The sequence below is a fragment of the Pseudorasbora parva genome, chromosome 1 (genome assembly GCF_024679245.1).
Source record: "Pseudorasbora parva isolate DD20220531a chromosome 1, ASM2467924v1, whole genome shotgun sequence".
Classification (NCBI taxonomy): Eukaryota; Metazoa; Chordata; class Actinopteri; order Cypriniformes; family Gobionidae; genus Pseudorasbora; species Pseudorasbora parva.
The window spans coordinates 64,471,053-64,499,004 of NC_090172.1; the positions used below are offsets into that span (position 1 = coordinate 64,471,053).

Below are 27,952 nucleotides of genomic sequence, written 5' to 3' on the forward strand. Positions count from 1 at the left end.
TGCTCCGTATCTGAATGTGTTCAGCGTCAGTATCACTTTATAAATGAGAGGAAGACCTGGACTAAAGCTCAGAGATACTGCAGAGAGAAATACACAGATCTGGCCACCGTTGACAACATGAACAACATGAAGGAGCTGAACAAGAGTGTGACTGATGGAGGTGGTCCGTATGTCTGGATTGGGCTGCAGAAGACGAGTGTTAATAAATGGCAGTGGTCTTCAGGTGATCCTGCGCTCTATCTGAACTGGAGATCTGGACAACCTGATGGCACAGACGAGTGTGCTTTTATGAGAAATGGAGAATGGGAAGATGGAGGATGTACTAACAGCCTGACTTTCATCTGCAGTTCATCTAACAACAGTAAGTGCAGCTCCATACAATGATAATAACATTCATGTATGAAAAGATGAAGCATAAACTGTACAACATTTTAATGCAACACTAAATGCTGCTATTGTTTAATGTGGTCATATGGGAGACTGTGGATATCTGTTACACATTCAACTTCTGTATAGAAAATAATCTGATATTGAACGCAGTGTTGATCTTTTGTTGATGATAACTGTGAGAATCTGCCATTAGGCAGCCTAAAGATAAAAATGTCAAACCATTGTTCTGACCAACATAAATTGTAATAAATTAATGAATGCATAACATTTAAACATAACAGACATAGAACAACATTTTGCCCTATCTTGATATTTATGAACAAAACTGTCCTGAAAACAAAGTTCAGTTCTCAGCAACCTTCCCCCAGCTCTGTCTCTCTCCTACTGCTGCTGCTCACACCTGACTAAACCACGCCCCATTTCAAATGCACCAATGTCAGCCAATCACAACAGTGGGTGTTTTCACTGAAGTCTCACAGCAGACACGCCTCTTGAAACAGAGTATTCAAGCCAAAGGGATAATATCAGTATAGAAAAAATGCCTAAGTATAGATAAGTACACCTCAGGAAACATTATAAAATAATAAACAAATCCATGCCATGGGACCTTTAAAGAATGGAAACCATCTAATATTGAAGTTTTGAAGGGTTGTTTTTATTGCAACGATTGGAATTAGTTTTTTGAACACGTTCTGATCTCAACAAACAGGTGCTTAGCATTTCTGGATATATTACTTTTTGTGTTGATTGTGGTATACCTACATACCAGATAACATTGTATCCTAATAACAAAGCATGAAGGGATTACAGAGTATATTAAATATGAAGAAGATAGCATTTTTTGCTAAATCTACTGAGAGGGGAAAAACAGATAGAATTTCTAAACCTTAGTGTGTTGGATTGAAAATCACTCTTTTGAGAGTTAAAAACAATCAACTAAATACAGACTTCATTATGAAGAAAATCAACAAATAAAAATAAATAAATAAAATCACAATCTATGACAAAAATAGCCTACTACTATAGATGGTGAATAAATTAGATTAGTGATTAATTCAGCAGCAAAGGTTACAAAATGACGAGTGCACAATAATTGTATAAAATCTAAACATTTAGTGAAGAAAAAATAAAGGAAACCACAAAAGTGAATAAGTGTAGCTGTAAATCTGGTAAAATGTTACACAAAATATATTCATGAAAAACAAGTAAATATATCAACATGTGCTCTAACCAATACGCCTATATAGGTCGTTTGTCACTTCCTTGAAATACGACCCTTAGAAGCGTATACTAAAGTTGCACCCCTATCGACAATATTTTAATTAATTTAGTATGACGCACAGGAGCGTTTTCTAAAGTTGTGCTCCTATTGACAGCAGGACACTTTCATTTTAAAGGGGGGGTGAAACACTCGGTTTCAGTCAGTGTCATGTCCATCTTGAGTACCTATAGAGTAGCATTGCATCCTGCATATCTCTGAAAAGTCTTTATTTTTTTAAATAATTATATAAGAAAGATGCGCTGTTCCGAGTCTTTCCGAAAAAAGCAGAGCGGGTGGGGGGTGTATCGTGTGGGCGGAGCTAAATAATGACGAGTATGCGCCGCTGTTATTGTGTTGAGTGCGTCGTAAAGCTGTGTCATCCCTAACAGCGGGAAAAAACTTTATTCAAAATAAAAATATGGCTTTTAATCAGATATATCGTCGTATTTTTTGTCTTTGAAGGTGTACATGTGGGAAGTGCAGTTGTGCACGTGTGTGTGTGTGTGTGTGTGTTTACGCATGGTTTGTGTAGACAATTGTAGTAAGCGGACTGGTTTTGCACGGCAGGCTAGTGTTTACATAGAAAGACACGGAATAGTAGCGCATTTGAATGAAGAAGCGCGCTTATTTAGTTCAACATATTTCCCCACTCTTTGTGTATTGTTGTTTGGAGTGCTTTTATAATACACAAACATAAAGTTACACATATAGTGGCCAGCTAAACAAATGTACACGCACTACACATCGCATGCTCCATTGATCAATTAACTATACGTGATCATGTTTGGGCTACTTGATGGGCATAGGCAAAAACACAGACATTTGAAGCAGTCTTACTCATGCTGGCGGTTCTAACGTTGGGAACCTTTATCGTGGAGCCGCCACTCCCCGGGCCTCAGCCCCTGCCTCGACAGGATGTCTGCTCCCTGAATTTGGACCCCCGGGACATATATTGACCTGATGGACAACAGTTTCCCTTGGGACCACAGCAGGATTAGATGCGCCAATCTGCATAGATGGCGCGATCTCAACCCTACCTGGTGATTGAGGTACGCTACGACAGCCGTATTTTCTGTCCATACCAGGACATGTTGGCCGCGGAGGTCCGGGAAAAAGCTCCTGAGAGCTTTGTAGACCGCCATCATCTCCAGGCAATTTATGTGCCAGGAGGAATAACGGCCCTCCCACGGGCCCCTTGCAAAGCGGCCGTCCATGACCACGCCCCAGCCAGTGAGGGAGCATCTGTTGAAATGGATTTCCGGCAACAGGACGCTTCCAGCACTGGCCCCTGGGACAGAAACCAAGGTTTCTTCCATATGACTAGGAAACGAAGGCATCTGCGCGTTACCCTGATCATACGAAAAGGATTCCCTCTGGGGGAAAACCCCTTGGTTTTCAGCCACCACTGGAGGGGTCTCATGTGTAGCAGGCCGAAAGGTATCACGTTGGACGCTGCTGCCATGTGCCCCAGCACTCTTTGAAAGTGCTTCACAGTGATGCTGTGGCCTAGCCTTATTCCTAAGACCATCGGCCGTACGGTCTCGACTCGTGCGGGAGACAATTGTGCTGCATCGTTGTCGAATCTCATACGATCCCTAGGAACGTAATCCTCTGGGATGGCGTCAACACACTCTTCTTCGTGTTGAGTCTCAGCCCCAAGCACTTTATGTGGGACAGAACAACATCTCGATGCCGAACTGCCATCTCGTACGACTGGGCCAATATGAGCCAGTCATCGATATAATTCAGTACTCAGAAGCCTCATTGGAGCTAGAGCTGCATCCATGCACTTCGTGAATGTGCGTGGGGAGAGGGCTAGGCCGAAGGGAAGCACTCGATATTGGTACGCTTCGCCCTCGAAAGCGAACCTCAAGAACTTCCTGTGACACAGAAGGATGGGGATATGGAAATATGCGTCCTTCAGATCTATTGTGACGAACCAGTCCTCGGACTGGATCTGACCCACGATGATGGGAATCGTGAGCATTTTGATTCTGAACCTCCTTAGAGACTGATTCAAATGCCTCAGATCTAGAATTGGACGCAACGCCCCATCCTTTTTGGGAACTATAAAGTACCGGCTGTAGAACCCGGATTCCCTTTCCACCAGAGGAACCTGCTCTATGGCTTCCTTCGCCAGTAAGGATTTTAATTCTAGTTCCATTACCCAAGCCTGCTCTGGTACCACTGTGGTCTAGTTCAACCCCATGAATTTCGGAGGAGGGTGACCGAACTGCAGTCTGTAATCCTTCTCTACAGTACGCAAGACCCATGTAGAAATACTCGAAAGGCACTTCCATGCGCCGAGATAATCTACTAAGGGAAGCAGCCTCTCGAGGCTGGCGTCAGGTGTTACATGAGGCTCATCCCCAACCCCCTGAAGTGGCTGACCGGCAGGAAGTAGCTGGGAACGAGTCTCTATGTGCGGATGCGTGAGCTGCCCCACTGCATGCGTTCGGGCGAAATCGATGTGGCCCGAAGTGTCATAGACGGTGGGATTACCACATCGATTTCCCCAGGGTGCCAAGAAGAAAACAACCTTGGTTGCCTCTTCGTGGGAGGGACCGCCCTTAGAAGTCCTGCCGTAGCTAGGACTTGTTTCCGGCAGCCTTCCGCGCTCCCTTTAGGAGCAGAGGGCTGCTGATGAGAATGCCGCCTCTGTTGCCAAGCTCCCGGAGGAGGGGCTCTAGAGGCGACGCTCTCCTTTTGCATTTGTCGATGCGAGGAGCTGGCAGATGGCTGGGGCCAGCCTTCCCTGGTTTAGAGCGGCGAGGGAGAAATAGCTGGAAGGCCGCTGACTGCTTCTTCACCTCCTGGTGTCTGGAAACGGTGGTGTTAACCGCGTTTCCAAACAACCCAGAAGGCGAGATCGGGGAGTCCAGGAGAAACTATCTATCTTTCTGCTTTATCAGCCAGAGATGTCTCTCCACAGTTACCATACCAGCTAAGGAGTGGCCAATGGCACAGGCCGTCTCCTTGTTACCGTGCCATTGGCCGCTCCTTAGCTTAGCATACCGTGCCATTTGTCTCTCTGCTCTCTCTAATGCGGAGAGACAAATCTGCGGCCTTCCGCAGCTCTAAAATGTCCTCCGGAGGGGGACCCTCGCCCTCATCCAGCTCTTCAAGGAGGTCGGCCTGGTGGGCCTGCAAGTTGGCAAGAGTATGCCCGCCCAGCCACCATATAAGCCTTGTCAACCAAAGCTAAGGTGTGACCACAGGTGTGCAGATCCGGGAAGAATGGTAAGCCCCAGCGCGGTGTTTGGACCCGGTGCGAAAGAAATCGGTCGTCCAGCCTGCTGGGTGGCTGGTCTTCCTGCTTTTCTTGTGGCCAATCGATCTTTAATTTGGCCACCGCCCGGGTCAACACCTCAACCAGCTCCTCATGGGCAGGAGGATGAAACGTACTATATATCCCGCTTCATCCCCCGCCTCAATGCCCGCACCCTCCGGTTCCTCGGAAACGGAGAGAATGAGCATCGGACCCTTCAACCCGGGGAAAGATGCTGCAAAGCGGGCTTCCACACGGGGAGGAAGATCCTCGGAACTGTCAGAGGAGGATTGGGAAAGTGCCGCAGCAGTCCCGAAACCCTCTGACAAGTCCCGTTGTGAGCCCCATGATCTGCAATGCCGAGCCACGGGTCCAGAACCATGGGGCTCATCGAACATGGCCGGACTCATCGAACATGGCCAGCCGAGAGCGGAGCAGTCTGAGTGTCAGCTGCTCACAGTGTTCACAGGCAGCTCCCTCGAGAGCCGCCTGAGCGTGCTGAACACCCAGACACTGCACACACAGCAGGTGTGTATCCGAGCCCGAGATGTAGCGGGGACAGGGATGCCCACACTGCTTAAACTCTCTCTCCATTTTACTAAAAACTTTCACACAACACTCGCAACTGGACAACACAACAGTAAATAGACAGACAGTACAGATAGCGTTATGCTGAAGAGCAATAACTGCTGCCATTATGCGCCGACTCCCCTTTTATACTTCCAGGTATGCCGTCACAATGACGTCATCACGCACGCCAGTCGGATTGGACTAGTGTCTATTCAGACTTCAGATTCGCTGATGCTTAGGGAGCATCCCCATTTTGTCATTCTGACGCTCTGGGAAGTTCCCTCGATAAGGGAACCATGGTAGCTAACCTGTTAGCAACTTAGTTGGTTGGCAACGGGGAATTGCATTGCAACCAACAAAGTTGCTAACTTAGTTAGCAACTATGGTTTTAGGAAACGCACCCCAGCTCAGTACTTTATCAGTCTTCCTTAGAGCTGGGACCTGATTTGTGGAAAAGTTCAATTATGGTTCCAATACCTAAAAAAGCTTTGAAGGACTACCGTCCTGTCGCCTTGACCTTTTTGAAAATGAAGGCTTTTGAAAAAGAGATCAAGTATATAATGACGGTTGCTGGACCAGTCCTAGAAACATTGCAGCTTGCAAATCCCGCTGGAACAAGCGTAGATGATGCTAAGCTGTTTTTGCTAAATGTGCTTTGATGTCAGCTGGAAAAGAGTGGGGCTTTCTCGAGGCTTTTGTTTGTGGATTTCTCGTCTGAATTAATCTTCTGCAGCTTGTTATTTTAGGGCAAAAACATATTAGTCAGTTTAATTTTAATCATTTTTTAACAGACAGGCAACAGTGGTTTAGGGTTAATGGGGTTATCGGATATAGTAAACGTTTCTATAGGTACACTACAAGGTTGTGTACTTGCTCTTATTTGTGTTAATACTACACCGAATAAAATTATAAACGCAGCTCTTTTGTTTTTGTATCCATTTTTGATGAGCTGAACTCAAATATCTAAGACTTTTTCTATGTACACAAAAGGCATATTTCTCTCAAATATTGTTCACAAATCTGTAATCTGTATAAGTCTGTGTTAGTGAGCACTTCTCCTTTGCCGAGATGATTCATCCACCTCACAGGTGTGGCATATAAAGATGCTGATTAGACAGCTGATTATTGCACAGGTGTGCCTTAGGCTGGCCACAATTAAAGGCCACATTAAAAATTAATGTAGGTCAAGGTAAAATGTATCCCAAATTCATGTGGTCTGTCACAAATCAGGCCTCTGGGGCTCCCTCTGATCGCCACCAGAGGGCTCCTTCACCTCAATATTTATCCCCATTCCGGACTTCATTCCCCATAATCCTTTGCCATGACTCATCAGCCATCATTGTTTACACCTTGTGGCATTAGCCTCATCACCTCAGTCTATATAAACCTTGTTCACTCTGCCATTCACTGCGAAGTCTTGTAAAGTGTAACCATTACAATTCTGAGCGGTTTATCATGGTTTCATGTCTCGGTTTTTGATCACCTGCCTGTTTCTGGACTGCTCTCTTGCCTACGTTCCCTATCTTGTTGTGTTTGTCTGTTCAGGCTGCCTGCATGTATTTTGACCTTGACTGTACTCTAGACTTCTATAGTGGGCTGTTGTCTGTATAAAATAGCATTTGGATCTCCAATCTGTTGATTCATCGTTACATGGTCATTAATTTACGCACCCTTTAAAAGCATATACACCACAATCAAACCAGTTAACATAAATATAAAAATATGAAAATATGAAAAACTATTTGAATCTGAGTGGATGCCCCTGGAGCGACGTTTAAGGACAATTAGATGTTCTAAAAATCGTTATACATTTACTTTTGTCCCTGAGGCACTTCACTTATGTAACAAATTTGGCTGATTATTATTATAATTATAATTATTTCTTTTCTTCCTTTTTTTCTCCTCTTCTCTTGATTTTGTGAGTAATTGAATGTATATGTGCTAAGTGTTATGTGTGAAGCACCATGAGAGCCTAAACCAGGCGCGTCCCACTGGTGAGGAATAGCGACATGACAAGTGGGGCGTGACAAATGGGAGGAAATTAGTTACATTTTTGTGCCCATCTCTATTAACCTTTTGAGCGGTCCAATGTGAGATTTTGATTTCTGTGTCCCTGAGATTATGGTACTGAGTATAGTATCACATATGGGATTTAGAATGTTCAGTGATGTGACATAACTGACAGAATCAAACTGTTTTCGCACTTTGGCTGGCGCTGAGCCAGATGCGGACGCACTCAGCGTTTGACATATATCATACAGTGTGTTCAACCACATAATGTTTATTTTAGGTTTCAAACATTTAAATACACATAAACCCCCATTTGGGGGTTATTATGGATGGTGATTTTAAACTGGACAAACAGATTAACTCGGTAGTCAAATCTAGTTTTTTTCAAATGAGACAACTTACCAAGGGGAAAACTTTTTTGTCCTTTAATGACTTTCAAAGACTGGAGCATATTTTTATTCCATCTCGCCTGGACTATTGTAATGGCCTCTACATTGGTATTAGCCAGGCCTCTCTCTCTCCAGACTGCTGATGGTTAAAAACACGGCAGCGCGTTTGTGGACGGGTACATGAAAACGGGATCATATTTCCCCTATTCTTGCTTCTCTTCATTGGTTACCTGTACAATTCAGAATTAATTTTAAGATTTCAATGTTTGTTTTTAAATCCCTTAATGGTTTAGCACCGAAATATCTTTCTGACCTGATTAAGCCTTATACTCCACAAAGGGCTTTAAGGTCCGCTGAGCATTTGCTCTTAGTTGCTCCACGGGTAAAGTTGAAGAGCAGGGGGACCGAGCCTTTGCCGTGGCGGCCCCGAAGCTCTGCAATAGTTTGCCTCTTTATATTAGTCAGGCTCATACACTTGCCGTCTTTAAATCTAGTTTAAAAACGTATGTTTATTGTTTGGCTTTTGACACTATTTGAGTACTGCTCTCTTATTGTTTACTCGTGTTTTGTTCAGTTTTGGCTCTTTCCCTCTATTATTGATAACTTTCTTTGTATTTTTGTCTTTATGTGTGTACAGCACTTTGATAAGCACTAGTTTTTTTTTTTTTTTTAAGTGCTCTATAAATACATTTTGATTTGAATTGATTTGGTATAAGTACTAGTAAAACAATACATTTAGAGTTTGTAGAATACACACTGGTGTCTATGAAAGCAGCAATTAGAATCCATTCAAATATAATTTGCCAACATGTTTTATTTATATCAGATACACATAGTGTAAGTAACTATAAAGTTTACTCGATTCTTCTCCCAGTTAACTGGTTACTTATTTCAGGAGAAACTGATGAATTTACGTGCTGCAAATCCATTTGACAGGACTCGAAACTGTGGTGCAGGGCCCATCTCACATTATAGATCAAAATCAAGATCATTTATAAAGGTTTTGTTGCCCGGTGAAAGACACTAACATATTGTTTGACAGTAATATAGTTATTTACATTATAATGTTTACATTTTAGTTCTTCTGTACCTTTATAGTGTTTTATGTATAAGTTGTACATTTATGTATAATATTTAATGCTTAATCCCTTATTTACATACTTGCATTTCACACGTAGAAGAAACAAAGGGGCGTTGCTAGGAGAGGACGGGGAGAGAGGAGACAGGAAAAAAGACGATAAGCATAACGTTTCCATGGAAACAATAATGGGAAACGTTCTAAAATAACGGTCGCCTTAAAAAAACTCACACTGGGAGTCAGCTAGAAGTCACATGAGCGGGTTAAAATGTGATGTTAATAAAAAAACAAATTTTAACAGACAAACTTAAAGCCTAATTACCATTTTGTTAGGGCGATTGGGGACAGGTGGGGCTCGGAAACCTTTCCTACCTCCAAAGTGGGCAATGTCAGAACATTTAGAGAAACACTGGCCTAAACTAATTGCCTCAAGGGGACAAATAAAGCTCTAAACTAAAAACAAACAAACAAACAAAAAGTTATTAAATAATAACAATAGGGCCGGGACTTTAACGTGTTAATTAAGATTAATTAATTACGTAACTTTAATTAATTACGCAAAAAAATAAAAAAAATTAACCGCATTTATTTTTGCACCGCGGAACGTTTTTCAATGAATCAGTTTCGACGGACCGATTATACTGGAACACCAACTAGCGCGACAACCACAACAACAAACCATGGGTGCGTCTCAATCCGCTCCCTAGTTCAGTAGTCAGGGCACTGATCAGGGAGTCAGCCCATTGACTTATGTCTTGATCAGTGCCCTGACTAGGGAACTAGGGAGCTGATTGAGACGCAGGGCATGCGTGAACATGAACGAAGAAGCTGATGAGACCGCTTTGCTTGGCCCCGTGGATGGGAAATTTTGTTTTAAAAAACGAAAGAATGGAAGCGTCGTCAAGAGCATGGCTGTGAGCAAGCTATACAACAAGGAATTAGCGTATCACCGCAGCACATTGAGCCTCAAATATCACAAATATGCTTTTGCTTAACTTAATGGCAAACATTGCACTGGTCTGCTGGACTGAAATAAATAAACAATATTTTGTTGATTAAGCTTATGTTTTCAGTCATTATTCAACGGTATACTAAAAATACATGTGAAAAATTACTTCTCATTGTTCTCAGGTCAAATATTTATATGCGATTAAAATGCGATTAATTTCGATTAATTAATTACAAAGCCTCTAATTAATTAGATTAATTTTTTTAATCGAGTCCCGGCCCTAAATAATAATTAAGTAGATATGATAAACCATCTGAATGCCTATAACTGTGTGATATAGACATAATGGAGAAATATAAAGATGCAATAAAATTATCACAAACAATTCACACATTTTACTTTGTTATATTAGAAAAATCATCAACATTGTATTCTAAATATTTAATATACTGTTAACAAAAATTTAAGGAACACTTTAAAAACACATCAGATTTCATTAGGGAAAATATAATGCTGGATATCTATACTAAGATACTGGGTATTGTGTTATGAACGAAAGGATGCCACATTGTTTGATGGAAATGAAATTGATCAACCTACAGAGGACTGAATTCAAAGACACCCTCATAATCACAGTGAAAAATCTATGCAGCAGGCTAGTCCATTTTGCTGAATCACAATGGTACACATTAGCTTGTATGGCCCCTACATGCTATGTATGCCTGACACACTCCTGTATGTCGGGCCACACTCCTAATGACACATCGGATGGTGTCCTGAGGTATTTCCTCTCAGATCTGGACCAAAGCATCAATGAGCTCCTGGACAGTCTGAGGTGCAACCTAGCGCTGTGTTCTTTTGGATTTAGGTCAGGTGAGCGTGGTGGCCATTCAATGTTATCAATTCCTTCATCCTCCAGGAACTGCTTGCATACTCTCGCCACATGAGGCAGGGGATTGTTGTGCACCAGGAGGAGCCCAGGACTCACTGCACCAGCATAGGATCGGACAATGATTTCATCCCGATACCTAATGGCTGTCAGGGTGCCATTGTCTAGACTGTAGAGCTTTGTGTGTCCCTCCATGGATATGCCTCCCCAGACCATCACTGACCCACCACCAAACCAGTCATGCTGAACAATGTTACAGGCAGCATAACTCCACGCCTTTTCCAGAACCTTTCTCGACTGTCACGTGTGCTCAGGGTGAACCTGCTCTCATCTGTGAAAAGCACAGGGCACCAGTGGCGGACCTGCCAATTCTGGTGTTCAATGGCAAATGCCAATCAAGCTCAATGGTGCTGGGCAGTGAGCACAGGGACCACTAGAGGAAGTTGGGTCCTCAGGCCACCCTCATGAAGTCTGTTTCTGTTGTTTGGTCAGAGACATTACCACCAGTGGCCTGCTACCAGTCCTGCTGATGGGTTCAGGACCTTCTATGGTCCTGTCCAGCTCTCCTAGAGTAACTCTCTGTCTCCTAGAATCTTCTCCATTCTCTTGAGACAGTGCTGGGAGACACAGTAAACCTTCTATCAATGGCACATATTAATGTGTCATCCTGGAGGAGTTGGACTGCCTGTCCAGGTATCGCCTCATGCTACCAGTAGTGACACTGACACTAGCCAAATGCAAAACTGGTGAAAAACAGTGGCATCCACCTGTAAAACCATTCCTGTTTTGGGGGTTGTCTCCTTGTTGCCCATCTAGTCCAGCTGTTGTTAGTTTCATTAAGACTAAAGCAGCTGAAACTGATTAACAACGCCCTCTGCTACTTAAATGACCACATCTATATCCCGGGAATTCGACTGACTTGATGCTATTCTCTGATTAAAAAGTGTTCCTTTCTCTTTTTTTTGAGCAGTGTCAGCTGTATCAGCTGTAGAATTAGTCTCTGAATGATCAGTGTTTCTGATGCTCCACCGCTACTCTTATTCACATCCAAACCATAAATCAGTGTAAGAATAATGAACAAACTGACTCATGAATCTGTTTCTGTGTGTTTTTCTTAAAGTTTGCACAGGACTCGTCTTTGTCAATCAGACGATGAATTGGAGAGACGCTCAGAGTTACTGCAGACAGAATCACATTGATCTGGTCAGTGTGAGGAACCAGAATGAGAATCAACAGATTCAGAAGTTCATCAATGATAGTCTCATATCTAATGATGTCTGGATTGGTCTGTTCAGAGACTCATGGCGATGGTTGGATCAGAGTGACTCCTCATTCAGATACTGGAAGTCTGGTGAACCTAATAATTATGGAGGTGAAAACTGTACAGTGATTGAACCGAACACTCTGGGACACTGGCACGATGTCTCTTGCAACAATCAATTTCATTTTGTGTGTCATGAAGGTGAGCAGATCCTCTCAAACACACACAATCCATCCATCACCTCCAGATATCTTAAAGTTCACGCTACATGTCTGACATGACAGATTCCTCCACAGTGTTTGTTCTTCATGTTGTTTTTGATCAGTCTCTCTCTAGTTTTTGCTTGTGGTTTGTTCTGTGTCCAGATAAACTGATTCTGATCAAAGAGAGCCGGACGTGGTCTGAAGCTCTGAGATACTGCAGACAGAATAGTTTGAATCTGGTCTCGGTTCATTCAGAGGAGATGCAGCGTGAGGTGATGAATGTGGTTAAAGGGGCGTCTACTGAGGCGGTGTGGTTGGGTTTACGTCACTCCTGCACTGTGGGCATCTGGTTCTGGGTGAGCGGAGAGACCGTGTGTTATCAGAACTGGGCTCCAGGGAACGGCACAGGAGGGGAGTACTGTGAGAATACAAGGAGATCTGGAGCAGTTCAGTCTGGAGGAGATCAGCGTTGGATCAGCCGTCCTGAGACTGACAAACTCAACTTCCTCTGCAGCAGATATAAGTGAAGGTTATTTTTTTGCTGTTCTTCTTTTTTACTGACTGTTTTTCATTGTTTGATCATATTTGTGTGTGTTATTCCCGACTGTATTTGGGGGTTCAGAAGCTTTCGTGTAGCTCAACCAGTAGAGCGTGGTGCTACCAACACCAAGGTCATGGGTTTGATTCCCAGGGAAAGCAAGAACTGACAATAATGTCAAAAAATGTGTTGAATGCAATGTAAGTCGCTTTGGATAAAAGCATCTGCCAAATGCAAAAATGTAAATGTAAGCTGTTGCTCTTTTCTTTGTGATAGGTTATGTACATTGATGTTGAATTTCATTAGATGAATTATACTCTTTATCTCATCTTGTTTGGGCTTTGGGTCCCTTTAAAGAATCCTACTAACATATTGTTATTTCCTTCTGTGATTTACAATAGATGCATTTTCTAGTTTGTGTTTTCCTTGGCCCAGAGTGGGGGCTCTGGGCATTAACTGTAATAACTCCGTGTTGCAAGCACCAATCCGGTTCGTTTTTTTTCTTCTATAGACTGTACTCACAAAGATATAACGATCAAGATAAACTTAAAAATTCGCCAGAGTTGTCCTTTAACACAATATACTCCATCACGTCTATTGCGGTCTCAAAACACTGTCCAGTTAATAATACCTAGAATATCTAAATTAACTGCAGGCTATTTCGCACCTAAACTCTGGAATAGTCTTCCTAGTATTGTTCGGGAAGCAGACACACACTGTCAGTTTAAATCTAGACTAAAAAATCTCTTTACTATGGCATACACATAGAACATTTTTAACTTTCATTATTCAAATCAATTGACTGATTGTTAGGCTGCGTTAACTAGGTCAGCCGGAACTGGGAACACTTCCCATAACACCTGATGTACTCGTTACATCATAAAAAGAGTGGCATCTACACTAATGTTAGTCTCTCTGTTTTTCCCGAGGTTTACTGCAGTCAGCCTGATCCAGGCCGTGTCCGGATCAGATGGTGGGCCTGCGCCCAGATATGACCAACACATCCTGGAGTGTTATGATTGTGAGCTGAGACCGTGTCAATTGGTGTCTCCTCTGAATTTACCTCACCGGCACGTCATCCTCAATAAACCCATCTCAGGCGCAATAACTCCGATCTTTCAATTATTCATACTCTTGTGTAATCGACGTGCCATTCTAAATGAACCCGTCTCTTGCGTGACACCCCGAAATTTCAACTATTCCGATCTAATGTGATTTCTGACCTGTAAGGTTGCCAGAATAATAATCATATTCTGTTTGATAATAGGCCAGAGAAGAACTGGCACCCCGACAGAGTCTGGTTTCTCCCAAGGTTTATTTTTCTCGATCATGCCCTGATGGAGTTTTGGTTCCTTGCCACTATCGCCTTTGGCTTGGCTTGCTCAGTTGGGGACACTACAATTATGATCCAAGCTATTCAACTAAATATAAAAATAAAATAAATGAATCAGGTCTTATTTAATTCTATAAACTATAATACTGATCTGCCCTCATTGTCGTTCTATGATAAATTAAAATACGCTGATAACATCACTGTTCCCTTTATCAAGGGAAATCGCACTGCGCCGTCGAGTGACGACACTCTGGGAACGCCCCCAGCGTTACGTGACTGAAGCATGAATGAAATCTATCTAATTGTGATTGGTGCTGCATCATGACGTAGTAGATGATGGCATAACCGCAAGATACAAAGCGACACTGACATCACACACACACACTAGCTTTTTGCTCTTCAGCGAAGCGCTCTGTGTTTGAATTGTTTGTCCAAAAAGAAAAATATTTTGTGAAGCCGGCAGGCTCGCGAGCTCCGTGGTTCTGTCCCGCGTTTGTTGAGGCAGCGCGGCGGTGACCAGTGGGCTCGCAAATTAACTTGTCAGCGGGTCTTGGGACTGCTGAGGCACCTTCTCAGTCTCACTGACAGATCAGATGTTCTCCTTCCATGCTTGGAAGCCCGTGCTGCGGCCTCTTCCCCCGGGGTGGAGAACCTGATGCTCGAGCCGTCTGATTCTGAGGAATAGACATGCACAGCATCGAGACGGCTGACGTTAAAGCACCCAACACGCCATTTCATTCATAAAATAATGGCGCTCAGGCAGTTCTCGAGGGGGCTGCCTGTATAGTGACCCAGTGTTTTCTGTCCCCGTGCAGAAGCCCACATTGCGGCTTCTTTCCCCGTGTGAAGAACCAGATGCTTGAGTAGTTTGATTGTTGAGGAATCAGACGTACACAGCATCGAGGCAGTGAAGAAGTAGTAACGAGAGCTCACCACTTCATAATGCATACGATCTTGCGTTGCCGCGGCAGCGCGTAGATTACATGCAATAAAATAAGAGTGAACACACACGATCGGTGTACATGTGATACTGTTTGGTGTGAGGCATGCAGTCAGCTCCTGAGGGTGCTGGCTGTGTTAGTTTAGAAATATCTCGGAACGTACAGCCATGCGTTTTTCGAGTGTTTCAGCCTCGCGGGATGAAAGCCAAATTTGTTGTAAATGAATAAAATCTTGCGTTTGCTGAGGCAGTGTGTAGATGACGATGCGGTTAAATACATATTTAAACAGTATCGTCTGGCAATTATGGCTGCATTTAATTCTGAGGAATTAAAATTAAACATTATCTGACTTTGAGGAATAAGGTTTATTCAGCCTATCATTCCGACCATGTTCACTTGAGGGGTGGTTATGGTGGCATTTAATTCCATTTAATTATGGAGGAATTAAATGGGATTTATGTAACTTTGAGGAGTTAGATTATCAGCCTATCATCCAAATTGTGTTCACTTGTCTTATTCATCTAAGGATTCACAGTGGCCGCCCTAAGCTTTCCTGGGAGTCGTATGGGACTTGACAACGATGCGGGTTCAGTTGTCCCCCGGACGTATCGAGTCCATACTGAGGGCTGTCTTCAGAGTAAAGCTAGGCCGCAGCCTCACTGTCAAGCAGTTCCAGAGACTGCTGGGTTTTATGGCAGCAGTGTCCAACGTGATTCCGTTCGGCTTGCTTCACATGAGACCCCTACAGTGGTGGCTGAAGACCAAGGAATTTTCCCCAAGGGGAGTCCCTTCCGTATGATCAGGGTAACATGCAGATGCCTTCGTTCTCTCATCATATGGAAGAAACCTTGGTTTCTGTCCCTAGGGCTAGTGTTGGGAGCATCGTGTTGCAGGAAAACCGTTTCAACAGATGCCTCCCTCACTGACTGGTGCGCGGTCATGGAGGGCCGCTTTGCGAGAGGTCCGTGGGGGACCCAGCATTCCTCCTGGCACATCAACTGCCTGGAAATGCTTGTGGTCTACAAAGCTCTGAGGAGCTTTCTCCTAAACCTCCGCGGCCACCATGCCCTGATACGATCCAACAATATGGCCGTAGTATCGTATCTAAATCATCAGAGGGGTCTGAGGTCACGCCCTCTGTGCAGACTGGCGCATCAGGTCCTCCTGTGGTCCCAGGGGAAATTGTCATCCCTCAGGGCGATGTACATTCCTGGGGACCAAAACCAGGGAGCAGACATCCTGTCGAGGCAGGGGCTGAGGCCCAGGGAGTGGTGTCTCCATCCAGAGGTGGTGGAGGCTATGTGCAAGAGGTTCAGCCCGGTGGAAGTGGATTTGTTCGCGTCTCGAGAGACGTCCCACTGCACACTGTGGTTCTCCCTCAGGCATCTGGCCCCGTTGGGCCTGGATGCCATGATACAGACGTGGCCAAGGCTATGTCTGTATGCATTTCCCCCGATTACTCTGCTCCCGGGAGTTCTGGAGGTGTCCGTCGAGAGTTGTGGAACCTATGGGTCTGGCACACGGAGGGGACACAGTTCATAGAGGAGGGTCTGTCAACAGGTGTTATGGAGACCTTGCTTAGCTCCAGAGCTCCTTCCACCAGGAATGTGGAATGTGTTAATCAACTTGGTGTAGAGGGCGTGAAGTGAATCCAGTTAACTGTCCAGGGGCTTCAGTGCTGGAGTTTTCCAAGATCGCTTCTCCGCAAGGATTACCCCGTCCACACTTAAGGTGTAAGTGGCTGCCATTGGGGCTTTCCACTCATCTATAGGTGATGGACCGCTGAGGAGGTGCCATCTGGTTGTACGGCTCCTCCGTGGGGCTTGGAGGATGAGGCCTGTGACTCATTCCAGAGTCCCAATCTGGGACCTGGCAGTGGTGCTCGAAGGGCTGGCTGAGGCCCCCTTTGAGCCGCTGGAGTCGGCCGAGGCAAGGAACCTGACCCTCAAGGTGGCTTTTCTCCTTGCTATCCCCTCTCTGAGGAGAGTGGGAGATCTCAAGGCCTTGGCTATCATGCCAACCTGCCTGGAGTTTCCCCCTGGCGGAGTGTAGGCCATCTTACATCCTAGGGAAAAAAATTGGGGTATGTGCCCAAGGTGCCATCTAATGTGGCACAGTCAGTGGTTCTTTAGGCCTTCCATCCTCCATCTAACGGCATGACGGCAGAAGAGGGTAGACTTCACCTGCTCTGCTAGTCAGAGCTCAAAGAGTTTATTGGAGAGGTCTTCCCGGTGGAGGAAGTCAGAAGTTTCAACAGTCTGCAATTCCCGGCAAGTGTGCCTGGTCCCCCAGCTTCACATTAGGACGAACGTGATCACGGTGTGGCAAAGTGAGTAGTTCATTCCCAGTTCAATCGAGTGTTGTCACTCGATTATGCAGTGCGAGTTCCCTCGATAAAGGGAACGTCTCAGGCTATAACCCTTGTTCCCTGAGAGGGAACGAGACACTGCGTCTCGTCGCCACACCTAACACGGGTATTGTGCTCGCTTCATTGCAAATAAGCTAGTGTGTGTGTGAGCGTCGCTTTGTATCTTCCGGTTATGCCGTCATCTACTACGTCATGACAAAGCACCAATCACAATTAGATAGATTTCATTCATGCTTCAGTCGCGTAACGCTGGGGGCGTTCCAGTGTTGACACTCGACGATGCAGTGTCTCATTCCCTCTCAGAGAACAAGGGTTATAGTCATAACCCGAGACGTTTTCTCCAGAACGACTATACAGCCAAATCAAATTTTGTTGCAGTATTGCCCTGTTTAAAACTGTGAAGCTGCTTTGAAACAATCGTCATTGTAAAAGCGCTATATAAATAAAGTTGATTGAAGTTGACTGATTGCTTTTTAGGCCGGGTAGAATCAGTGATCTCTGGCCCTGGTTTGTTTGCTGGCTTCCATGGCAATACACTGTTTTTCCGCCAGCTGTCAACTTGTGGTGGTGAAATACTATTGGGTAACTGGAAACATGCATTTTATAACAGACCAAAACAAAAACATGTAAACAGGGCAGCCTTGAGATACATCACCTGACGGCACTTGCTTCTAAAAATATATCTTTGTATTTAAAGGTGTATTTTTATAATTTGTAAATAAAATGCAAAGTGTGTACAAATAGTATAAAATCATGAATATAAATAATTGGGAATCATGTTCATCAAAACAGTGAACATTTAATTTATCTAACTTTTATGTTGGTTTGGTTGTTTCCTTATAAAGGTCCAGAAATTTGTGTTTTTTTCTTCTTTCCTTTCTTTTTTTTCTTTGTCAAGTTTTTTGCAAGGTGGCTTTTTTTAATTATATGTCATTATGTTGTCTTGACGCCAGCCAATCGCTGCACTGCTTATCGTGGTTCGAGTATCGATGTGTCTGCCCTCTTCAGGAACACAGGCACAAGCAGTGATCTCAGATAATTTAATCCAGATATTTTATTCCAATCCGCAAATTCGTTTGAAGAACCAAATTAGCCAGAGATCAGTTATCAGGATTAAAAGATCTGGGATCTGTCAAATCATCTCGGATGTATTAAGCGAGGTACGAAGAACGGGCCCCAGATCTCAACCCAATAGAGCATCTTTGGGATCTGGTGGAACGGGAGCTTCGTGCCCTGGATGTGGTCACAACTGAGCGAGCTCATGAATAGTAATGAGCTCAGGCAACACCAAGTCAGACTGACCAGCTTTTGTAATTGGCAGATTTCTCTGCTTATTTCTTTTCAGTGACTAGAACTGACAGGAGGTAGCAGTTCATTTTCACATTCACAACATAAACACATATGGACCTATTATATTTAAAAAAAAAATACAAGTAAAAACAGTATTGTGTGGCAGGGCAACTTTAAAAGTCTGTCAGAACCGTCTCTGCTGTGTCCTGATGGTGGAATCTGTCACACAGTTGCTAGGCGACAGGAGCAGTGGGCGGGAACGGCTGGTGACGTAAACAGTGAATCCACCTTAGACCAGAACGTTCACTTCAGTCTTCAAAGACTTCGAAGGATGAAGCTCTGAACTGGGACACAGTTATGGTATAACTTTTCTGTTGTTACAGTAAAACTAACAGATTAATAAGACTGACTGAAGTTAAATATAATATGACTAGAAAAATAACACACTGTTTCTCCTTCTGTTTCAATTCAGAGATGTAAATATTGTCCATCCTGAATGTCTAAATGTGGCGTGACAAACAAATGAGTGATGAGGATGTGTTTACATGCAAACATATTCATATCTCATAAACAAACAGGCTTTGCAATACAGGAAACAAAACAAGAATTTTCACTAAGAGATTAATACAATTCTTTTTTTATGCTTTGAATTTAATTTCTGGTATTTAATTCACAAAATTGGATTATGGATTTAATTGATATAGTATTAATATAAAAGAAAATCTAAAGAGAAATCATATGTTCAATATTAGGAGATAACCAACATTTATTCAGACACTAATAAAGTGGTGTTCATTCAACCATAAATTCCACACACATGTAAACTTTGAACATGTTTTAGAAAAGATACGCTTAACCCTCTTTTATTGTTATCCCTCCTCAGCTTTTGACTCTTAGACTCATTGAATGAAGTCCATTTTTTATTTGTTTCGAAGGCATGTCTGAAAAAAACATCAGGTTTTGAAATGGATTATTAAAGGGGTTAAAAAGTTGCCTTTTTGACTCAGGATCAGACGTATTTCATGTGAACAAGATTGGATTGCATCATTGTAAAGTTTTCTTCTGTTTCACGTCAGAGATTTAAATATTTTCCATCCTGGATGTCTAAATGTGGCGTGACAAACAAATGAGTGATGAGGATGTGTTTACATGGAAACATATTCATATCTCATAAACAAACAGACGGACTGTCTGCACACAGTATACAAGGCAATCTCAATCAAGTATTCATAGGAAATAATGACATGTTAATTCTGAACTAGAAGATGTTATTATTTCAGTGGATAATGAGAGTTCATCAACCTTTACTAACATTTTAAATGAACTGAGTGATCAAAATGAGCACTTTAATGTCTTCATCTCTAAACGCCTGCTGTCGTCTTGTCCGTTATAATAAATAACACAAGGAAACATCTCTTATTTATGTTCGTCTTGTCTTTTTTTAATTCATGAAACCCTCCTCTCAACACACAAACTCATTCCTTTATCTCACACACACTTCCCTCTTTGACTGGAGCCTCAAACTGAGGTTTTTAAAGGCTCTCGGTGCCCAGTATCACCGTCTTCACTGATGAACTCAACACTCATCAATCAGATCATTAGTGGGTTGTTTGGTTAGGAAAACGTTGTTTTTATCCCAGAAAACGATTATTTCTAAAAACTCCGGCCAAAGTGGAGATTTCTGAAAACGCCGGTTATGTGTTGCCATGTGAACTGGGAGAAACAGGGTTTAGGTTCTCAAACGTCACATTATACGCCAGAAAATGTTTACTTCATGTTTCAGTTTGTTTGATCATGGATGCTGTTAAGGTGGTACTCATTTTTACTTATGTGCAAACGCTTTTGGCCTGTATGCATTTGCAAACAAAACTGCTGTACTATATCCAGGAGCAATAAATACAAACGAGAAAGGAACAGGAAGTTGGTTTCTATGGCAATGACACAACTAAGGTAAACTCTAGCAACAGCAACATGGAGGGGTTTGCAATAGAGATATTTTCTTATTTACATCATGACAATGTGTAGCCGCCCTGCTGGACTAATGCGTCTTCTGAGGCAGCGGCAGAAATGTAGGAGGCGCGAATGAGCGTATGTAGGCAAACTGGTCCAAAGCAAATGGTAGGGCCTTTTTTAGCATTTCATGACGAGCTGCTCCAGGCACTTTGCAGGGATCTATGTGAGTGCCACAGGCCTATAATCATTCAGGCATGTGCCGTTGGCTTGTTTGGGGGCAGGAATGATTGTAGCTGCCTTAAAACATGCTGGGATCCATGACTTGTACTGCGACAGGTTGAAAATAGTGGTAAAGGCCTCTGCCAGCTTGGTCGCACAGACCTTTAGCACCTGGCCTAGTACTCCGTCTGCTGGACCAGATGCCTTCCTGGGGTTGATGTTACCAAGGCAGAGACTCACTTCATGAGGGCTCAGAACGGGTGTAGTATCGTCGTTGGAGGGCAGGTAGGGCCACAAAGCAACCTTATTCTCCCTATCAAAACAGGCATAGAACAGGTTTAATTCTACATCTAGAGTGGAAGAAACACTCACAGAGGTAGATGTAATTTCCTTGTATACAGGACTGTTTTCAATGCACATACCGGGATGTTTTTGATACCGGGAGTTATCAACATGACAGGCCCTTGATAAGTACACTACCACAGTTATGGACTACATAAAGCTGATCCACATTTATCCTCACCAAAACCATGACTAACACATGAGACATCTGCCAAATGCATAAATGTAAATGTAAATGTAAATGAGGCTCGGCTGCTGATTAAAGACAGGGATGCGAGCTTGCGTTCGGCGAATGAGCGGCGCCTCGTGGTTCCTTCCCAAAGAGGCATGAAATCGCTCTCACGGACATTTTCCTGGACCGTTCCCACCTGGTGGAATGACCTGCCGATCTCAATTCGTGCTGCCGAGTCTGTAGCCATTTTTAAAAAACATCTTAAGACACATCTTTTCCAATTGCACTTTTCCTATTGCACTTGACCAATACAGAATAGCACTTACTGATCATATCTACGTCTCTCATCCGGATTTGTGCCTTCAGGCGGGTATGTTACATAGTTATCATAGCTACCAAAACCCAGTGTTCTGTATTTTGCGTACGTGAGTTTTTGCTGTCGATGGCTATTGCTGCGCGTTTAGCTAGAATGCCATACAAAACCAACCCATTGGGCCACTGAATCCGCATTAACGACAACAGTTGGGGCATCAGCCTTAGTCCTAATGGGTTGTTATCTTAGCTATCCAAATCCAGTGTTCTGTATTTTCCGTACGTGAGTATTTGTTGTAGCTGGCTATAAAAAAAAAAAAAAAAAAAAAAAAAAACAGTTGTGTACTCTGCTAATTAATTGAGATTTCTTACAGCTCTTACAGGTTGTTGGCTTTGTTTGTTTCGTTGCTTCTATTGCTCTACCCTTTTTTTGTAAGTCGCTTTGGATAAAAGCGTCTGCTAAATGATTAAATGTAAATGGAGAAGATGGTAGGGAGCGGGAGTTTAGATGGATTAGCCTTTACCCCTAGCTACCATGCCAGCCCGCTTGCCTCTCTTCTGCTGCCGCTCACAGTGTCTCCTCTTCCATCTCGTTGGTACACATTGCCCGAGAGGTGGCTTTAGATCTCAGGATAAAAATAAAAATCTGCTGTTAACATTTGTCCCTGGTGTTGAGTTCGAGGAGTTCAGTATGGCTAAACTGAAGTGCCTCAGTTAGATGGATATGTGAGAGAATGCACAAAAACAGCACCACCATGAAAACATTACGCCAGCTGAGAGAGCTCAAAGCCATTTTGGTTCTGTGTGTGTGCACCATCATAAAGGCTTCATATTAATAACCAGAATGACTTTATTTTTGCCATTTGTCTACAGAAGCTTTTACTGAGAATTAACTGAGGTTTACATGGTTTTATTGAAGAAAACCCACATAAAAAGCCGGTGAGACACTGGTTAGAGGAAACATCAACACCTTCAGCACCAGATCCCTCTACTCCTCTCACTCATTCCAATTCACACAAAGAGCTCCCATATAAGCCTTAGTTAAGTGTCTGGTCTCCTCCTTACCACAGCGTGAGCTACGCGCCTGACTCCCTACCTGTCAAGACAATACTTCATAGACTTCATCTTGCTTCATAGCAATAAAAAAAATATACGAAAAACCTTGATTATTCTGGTTAGTCACATTGTACTGCTATTATTTTGAACAATACTGTACTTGATTAGTCCATGTTGCTGCTTATAGCCTTTATTTTGCAGACATTGTAGATTAACTGATACTGTTAATATGCAAAATAACAAAAAAGAGAGGTGGAAAAATACACAAATAAGGAGGAAGTAAAATATGAAAATTAATTTATAAGGTAATAACCAAAGAGCAGATATAATAATCACGTAGTTTAAAGCTGCAGACAGAAACAGCAGACTCAGGACAGAAACTCTAAAGTAAAGACTCTAAAGTAAGAACAACTCACATGTTCATTCTTCACACACAATTAGACTTTGAGATGTTCATATTGTCTGAATGATTATGTGTTTCATTAATGCTGCTGTTAAGAAACTGAAACTGGCATATTTTACTCCTAAATGAATCAGTGAATGTTTGATTTCTGAGTTTTTCAATGTGTTTCTTCCTCAGAAATGGAGCAAACTCTATATTTGGTTCTTCTTCTCATTGGTGAGTGTGTTTGTAGTTTTATTTCTGGTTTATAGTTTCATCAGGTTTGACCCTGTTTTGAAAAGCATTAAATCAAACCCTCTCTTTCACAGCTCTCTGCTCCGTATCTGAATGTGTTCAGCGTCAGTATCACTTTATAAACGTGTTGAAGACCTGGACTGAAGCTCAGTGATACTGCAGAGAGAAATACACAGATCTGGCCACCGCTGACAACATGAACGACATGAACGAGCTGAAGAAGAGTGTGACTGATGGAGGTGGTCCGTATGTCTGGATTGGGCTGCAGAAGACGAGTGTTAATAAATGGCAGTGGTCTTCAGGTGATCCTGCGCTCTATCTGAGCTGGAGATCTGGACAACCTGATGGCAAAGACGAGTGTGGTTTTATGAGAAATGGACAATGGGAAGATGGAGGATGCACTAACAGCCTGACTTTCATCTGCAGTTCATCTAACAACAGTAAGTGCAGCTCCAAACAATGACAATAACATTCATTTATGAAACCATTAACTGAAAAAAAAAAGTATTGCAAAATGAAGTGCTGCTACTGTTTATTGTGGTCATAAATATATGGGAGAATGCAGTGATAATCTTTTGTTGTTGATAACTGTGGGAATTTGCCATTGCCTAGAGATTTTTTTTCTTCTTCAGCTGAAATCTAAACTGTTAATTATACAATTTCAAATTATTCTTTTGACCAACATAAATTGTAATTAATTAATGAATGTATAAAATTTCAACATATACAGGTCCTTCTCAAAAAATGTGCATATTGTGATAAAGTTCATTATTTTCCATAATACACACCAACTGAAATATTTCAGGTCTTTTATTGTTTTAATACTGATGATTTTGGCATACAGCTCATGAAAACCCAAAAATTAGCATATCATGTAAAGGTTCTCTAAACGAGCTATTAACCTAATCATCTGAATCAACTAATTAACTCTAAACACCTGCAAAAGATTCCTGAGGCTTTTAAAAACTCCCAGCCTGGTTCATTACTCAAAACCGCAATCATGGGTAAGACTGCCGACCTGACTGCTGTCCAGAAGGCCATCATTGACACCCTCAAGCGAGAGGGTAAGACACAGAAAGACATTTCTGAACGAATAGGCTGTTCCCAGAGTGCTGTATCAAGGCACCTCAGTGGGAAGTCTGTGGGAAGGAAAAAGTGTGGCAAAAAACGCTGCACAACGAGAAGATCCTGAGGAAGATTGTGGAGAAGGACCGATTCCAGACCTTGGGGGACCTGCGGAAACAGTGGACTGAGTCTGGAGTAGAAACATCCAGAGCCACCGTGCACAGGCGTGTGCAGGAAATGGGCTACAGGGGCCGCATTCCCCAGGTCAAGACACTTTTGGGCTACAGAGAAACAGCACTGGACTGTTGCTCAGTGGTCCAAAGTACTTTTTTCGGATGAAAGCAAATTTTGCATGTCATTCGGAAATCAAGATGCCAGAGTCTGGAGGAAGACTGGGGAGAAGGAAATGCCAAAATGTCTGAAGTCCAGTGTCAAGTACCCACAGTCAGTGATGGTCTGGGGTGCCATGTCAGCTGCTGGTGTTGGTCCACTGTGTTTTATCAAGGGCAGGGTCAATGCAGCTAGCTATCAGGAGATTTTGGAGCACTTCATGCTTCCATCTGCTGAAAAGCTTTATGGAGATGAAGATTTTGTTTTTCAACACAACCTGGCACCTGCTCACAGTGCCAAAACCACTGGTAAATGGTTTACTGACCATGGTATTACTGTGCTCAATTGGCCTGCCAACTCTCCTGACCTGAACCCCATAGAGAATCTGTGGGATATTGTGTAGAGAAAGTTGAGAGACGCGAAACCCAACACTCTGGATGAGCTTAAGGCCGCTATCGAAGCATCCTGGGCCTCCATAACACCTCAGCAGTGCCACAGGCTGATCGCCTCCATGCCACGCCTCACTGAAGCAGTCATTTCTGCAAAAGGATTCCCCACCAAGTATTGAGTGCATAACTGAACATAATTATTTGAAGTTTGACTTTTTTTGTATTAAAAAAACTTTTCTTTTATTGGTTGGATGAAATATGCTAATGTTTTGAGACAGGAATTTGGGGTTTTCATGTATGCCAAAATCATCAGTATTAAAACAATAAAAGACCTGAAATATTTCAGTTGGTGTGCAATGAATCTAAAATATATAAAAGTTAAATTTGTATCATTATGGAAAATAATGAACTTTATCACAATATGCAAATGTTTTGAGAAGGACCTGTATAAGTGTTAAGTGTGAAGCACCTTAAGAGCCTACAAACAAGGTAAAAAAAAAATGTTTTATTTAGATAATAATAATTAAGTAGATGTGATAAACCATCTGAATGTCTATATCTGCATGACATAACCCTTACAACAATCAAACTAGACACAAGACAAACACAACCTTTATTAATTCAGTAACAATATGCATGTGCATATTTTGGTCTACAACATAACATTTTGCATGAATGTTTTACTGACGTATTTCTCAGGATTAGTTAATGATCACATTAACCTGGAGTAAAACATCTTCAACTGTTTGATGTTTCTCTCTTTCAGATCTTTGTGTCTGAATCCAGCATTACAGTAGCCTGACAAGCCGGACCCACATCAAGATGTTTGGTCTGGAAACTCACCATTGACAGCTCAATCCGAGGGGCGGATAAACGGTTGTCTTTCAAACTCCCTCTGCACGCGATAGGATAGCGCTACAACCAACCAGAGCAACGAAGGTGAAGCGGAGCTTGTTGATAGATTAAACATTCTCCGTATCCGGTCGGCTAAACTCCGAACACATCTTCCCTTCTTAAGAATGACTTCAGTGCCGTTCTTTGTTCTTTTCTCAGAGAAAAGCTTAACTCCAAGTCTTCCAGAGTCGCGGTCAAAGCTGATTCGAAAGACCGCCGTTCGCCAGTTTCTGTGTTTACTAGAAGCACACAACCGCAACTCGGCCGTCGTCATTATGGCCCCGCCCGCCGACTCTATACACGATGTGATTGGCCCGGCAAGAGTTAGGCGAATACAGCTCAGAAGGATATTGAGAGTTCCTAGACGACACTCGCGGCAGATTAGATTTTCTGCCGCTAGGGTGCGTCTAGATTTCTAGGCTAGTATTACAGAGAAACATGTAACATGAGAGGCTCCATTTCAGATACAATATACTTTTTTTTACTTAACGCTCAAAACTTTTCATCACTAGAGGTGTGAGAGCCATTGGTCAAATCAAGTCTAGGGACTTTTGCTACTGGAACTATTGTAGATGTTTTCCATGGAGCGGGTACAATAACGGAAATAGAGGATGCTCTAAAAATATTAGTAAAAAAATGGTGCTAACAAAACCACACAATATTTTAAAACACTACCACATATCTTATCTGGGCCTGGGCTTTTTCGAGGGTTACATTTTTTAAAAATTTGACAATCCTATATTTCATTCATATAAAATCCTGCGGGAGATTTAGTCATTAGTGCTGGTGTCCTCTAGCCTGACGTGGTCATACTTAATTCTAGTCAGAATATGAGTCTGAAACCGCTCCATTGGGCTGTGATTATGAGGCGTGTTTCAACCGAACCAGGAAAGACATCCATTGGATAGACCTACAAAGGTCTGCGACTATTATGTGATATATAGACCCATAAGTGCGAATTTTAGCAGGCAACCATGCCAAAATAACACACATTTTACCCTCCAAACACCATTTTTCCCACTGAGAACCCCACGAGAAGCCATTGTTTAGGGCTAGTAGTTGGTGGGTTTTGTTGTAAAAACTTGGCAACCCTGTCTGCACACGTGCTGGAATAAACGATCTTTGTCGGTGTTGTAAAAAAATAAAATAATTTATTGATACACAGAGGACTTACCCAACATGATCATCATCTTTGAGAAAAATTAGGAAGGTGAATGCATTTACAAACAAGCTCTCGGTTTAGGATTCGAGTAAATATAATCCAAGCCTTTGATGACGTGATGATTACGTTACTGTTGATCATCTGTCCGTCATCGTCTAAAGCCCGCCCCTGATGATTTCATTGGTCCGAACAGTTTCTGTTCGGAGATAATTACTCCTCTATGGAGCAATGCCAGACCGAATTGCCAGACCTAAAAATGTTGTGGGCGGGGCTAAATTCGGCTGGCATCCAGGCTAGGTGTCCTCACTGGGACAACATCACTGTCTCCTTTGTCAAAACGACAGAAATATGAGTTGCGCTGATTGGCCATCTCTAGCTCCTCATATCTTTTTAACACAGGAGGCTGTACGCTTTTTCCCTCATGGGGGACATTTGTCATATTTTTAATACCCTGCTAGGCATATCCGGAATTGCCACATGACAGAGATGCCTCAATTTTTTGTTTATATACATGCTAATCTATTTGTATTTGCCTTTTATTCTGTTTCTGTGTGTGCCTTTGAGCTGCCATATCTTGCTTTTTAAAGGCTTTCCTCTTTTTATTAAGAAGGATTTTTATTCCGTAGAAGTCCAGGATTTATCATTAGGGTAGACCTTAAATGTCTTAATAATAATTATCATGC

General features: G+C 42.7%; 1 protein-coding gene across 1 annotated transcript; it reads left to right on the plus strand.

The window, feature by feature from the left end:
• Window positions 1-27,169, plus strand: LOC137080513 (C-type mannose receptor 2-like). Its single transcript, XM_067447577.1, has 7 exons — window positions 1-346; window positions 6,324-6,338; window positions 11,934-12,266; window positions 12,431-12,797; window positions 23,373-23,411; window positions 23,504-23,869; window positions 25,980-27,169. The coding sequence occupies exons 1-4, from the start codon at window positions 118-120 to the stop codon at window positions 12,793-12,795; spliced, it is 942 nt and encodes a 313-aa protein (XP_067303678.1). The 5' UTR covers window positions 1-117; the 3' UTR covers window positions 12,796-12,797; window positions 23,373-23,411; window positions 23,504-23,869; window positions 25,980-27,169.
• Window positions 27,170-27,952: the final 783 nt, after the last annotated feature.

Bases quoted from the DNA above. Each gene is read 5' to 3' on its own strand.
- LOC137080513 (XM_067447577.1), top strand. From the start codon at position 118: ATGAACAACATGAAGGAGCTGAACAAGAGTGTGACTGATGGAGGTGGT. The intron at 12,267-12,430 runs GTGAGCAGATCC...TTCTGTGTCCAG, and splicing joins TCATTTTGTGTGTCATGAAG to ATAAACTGATTCTGATCAAA.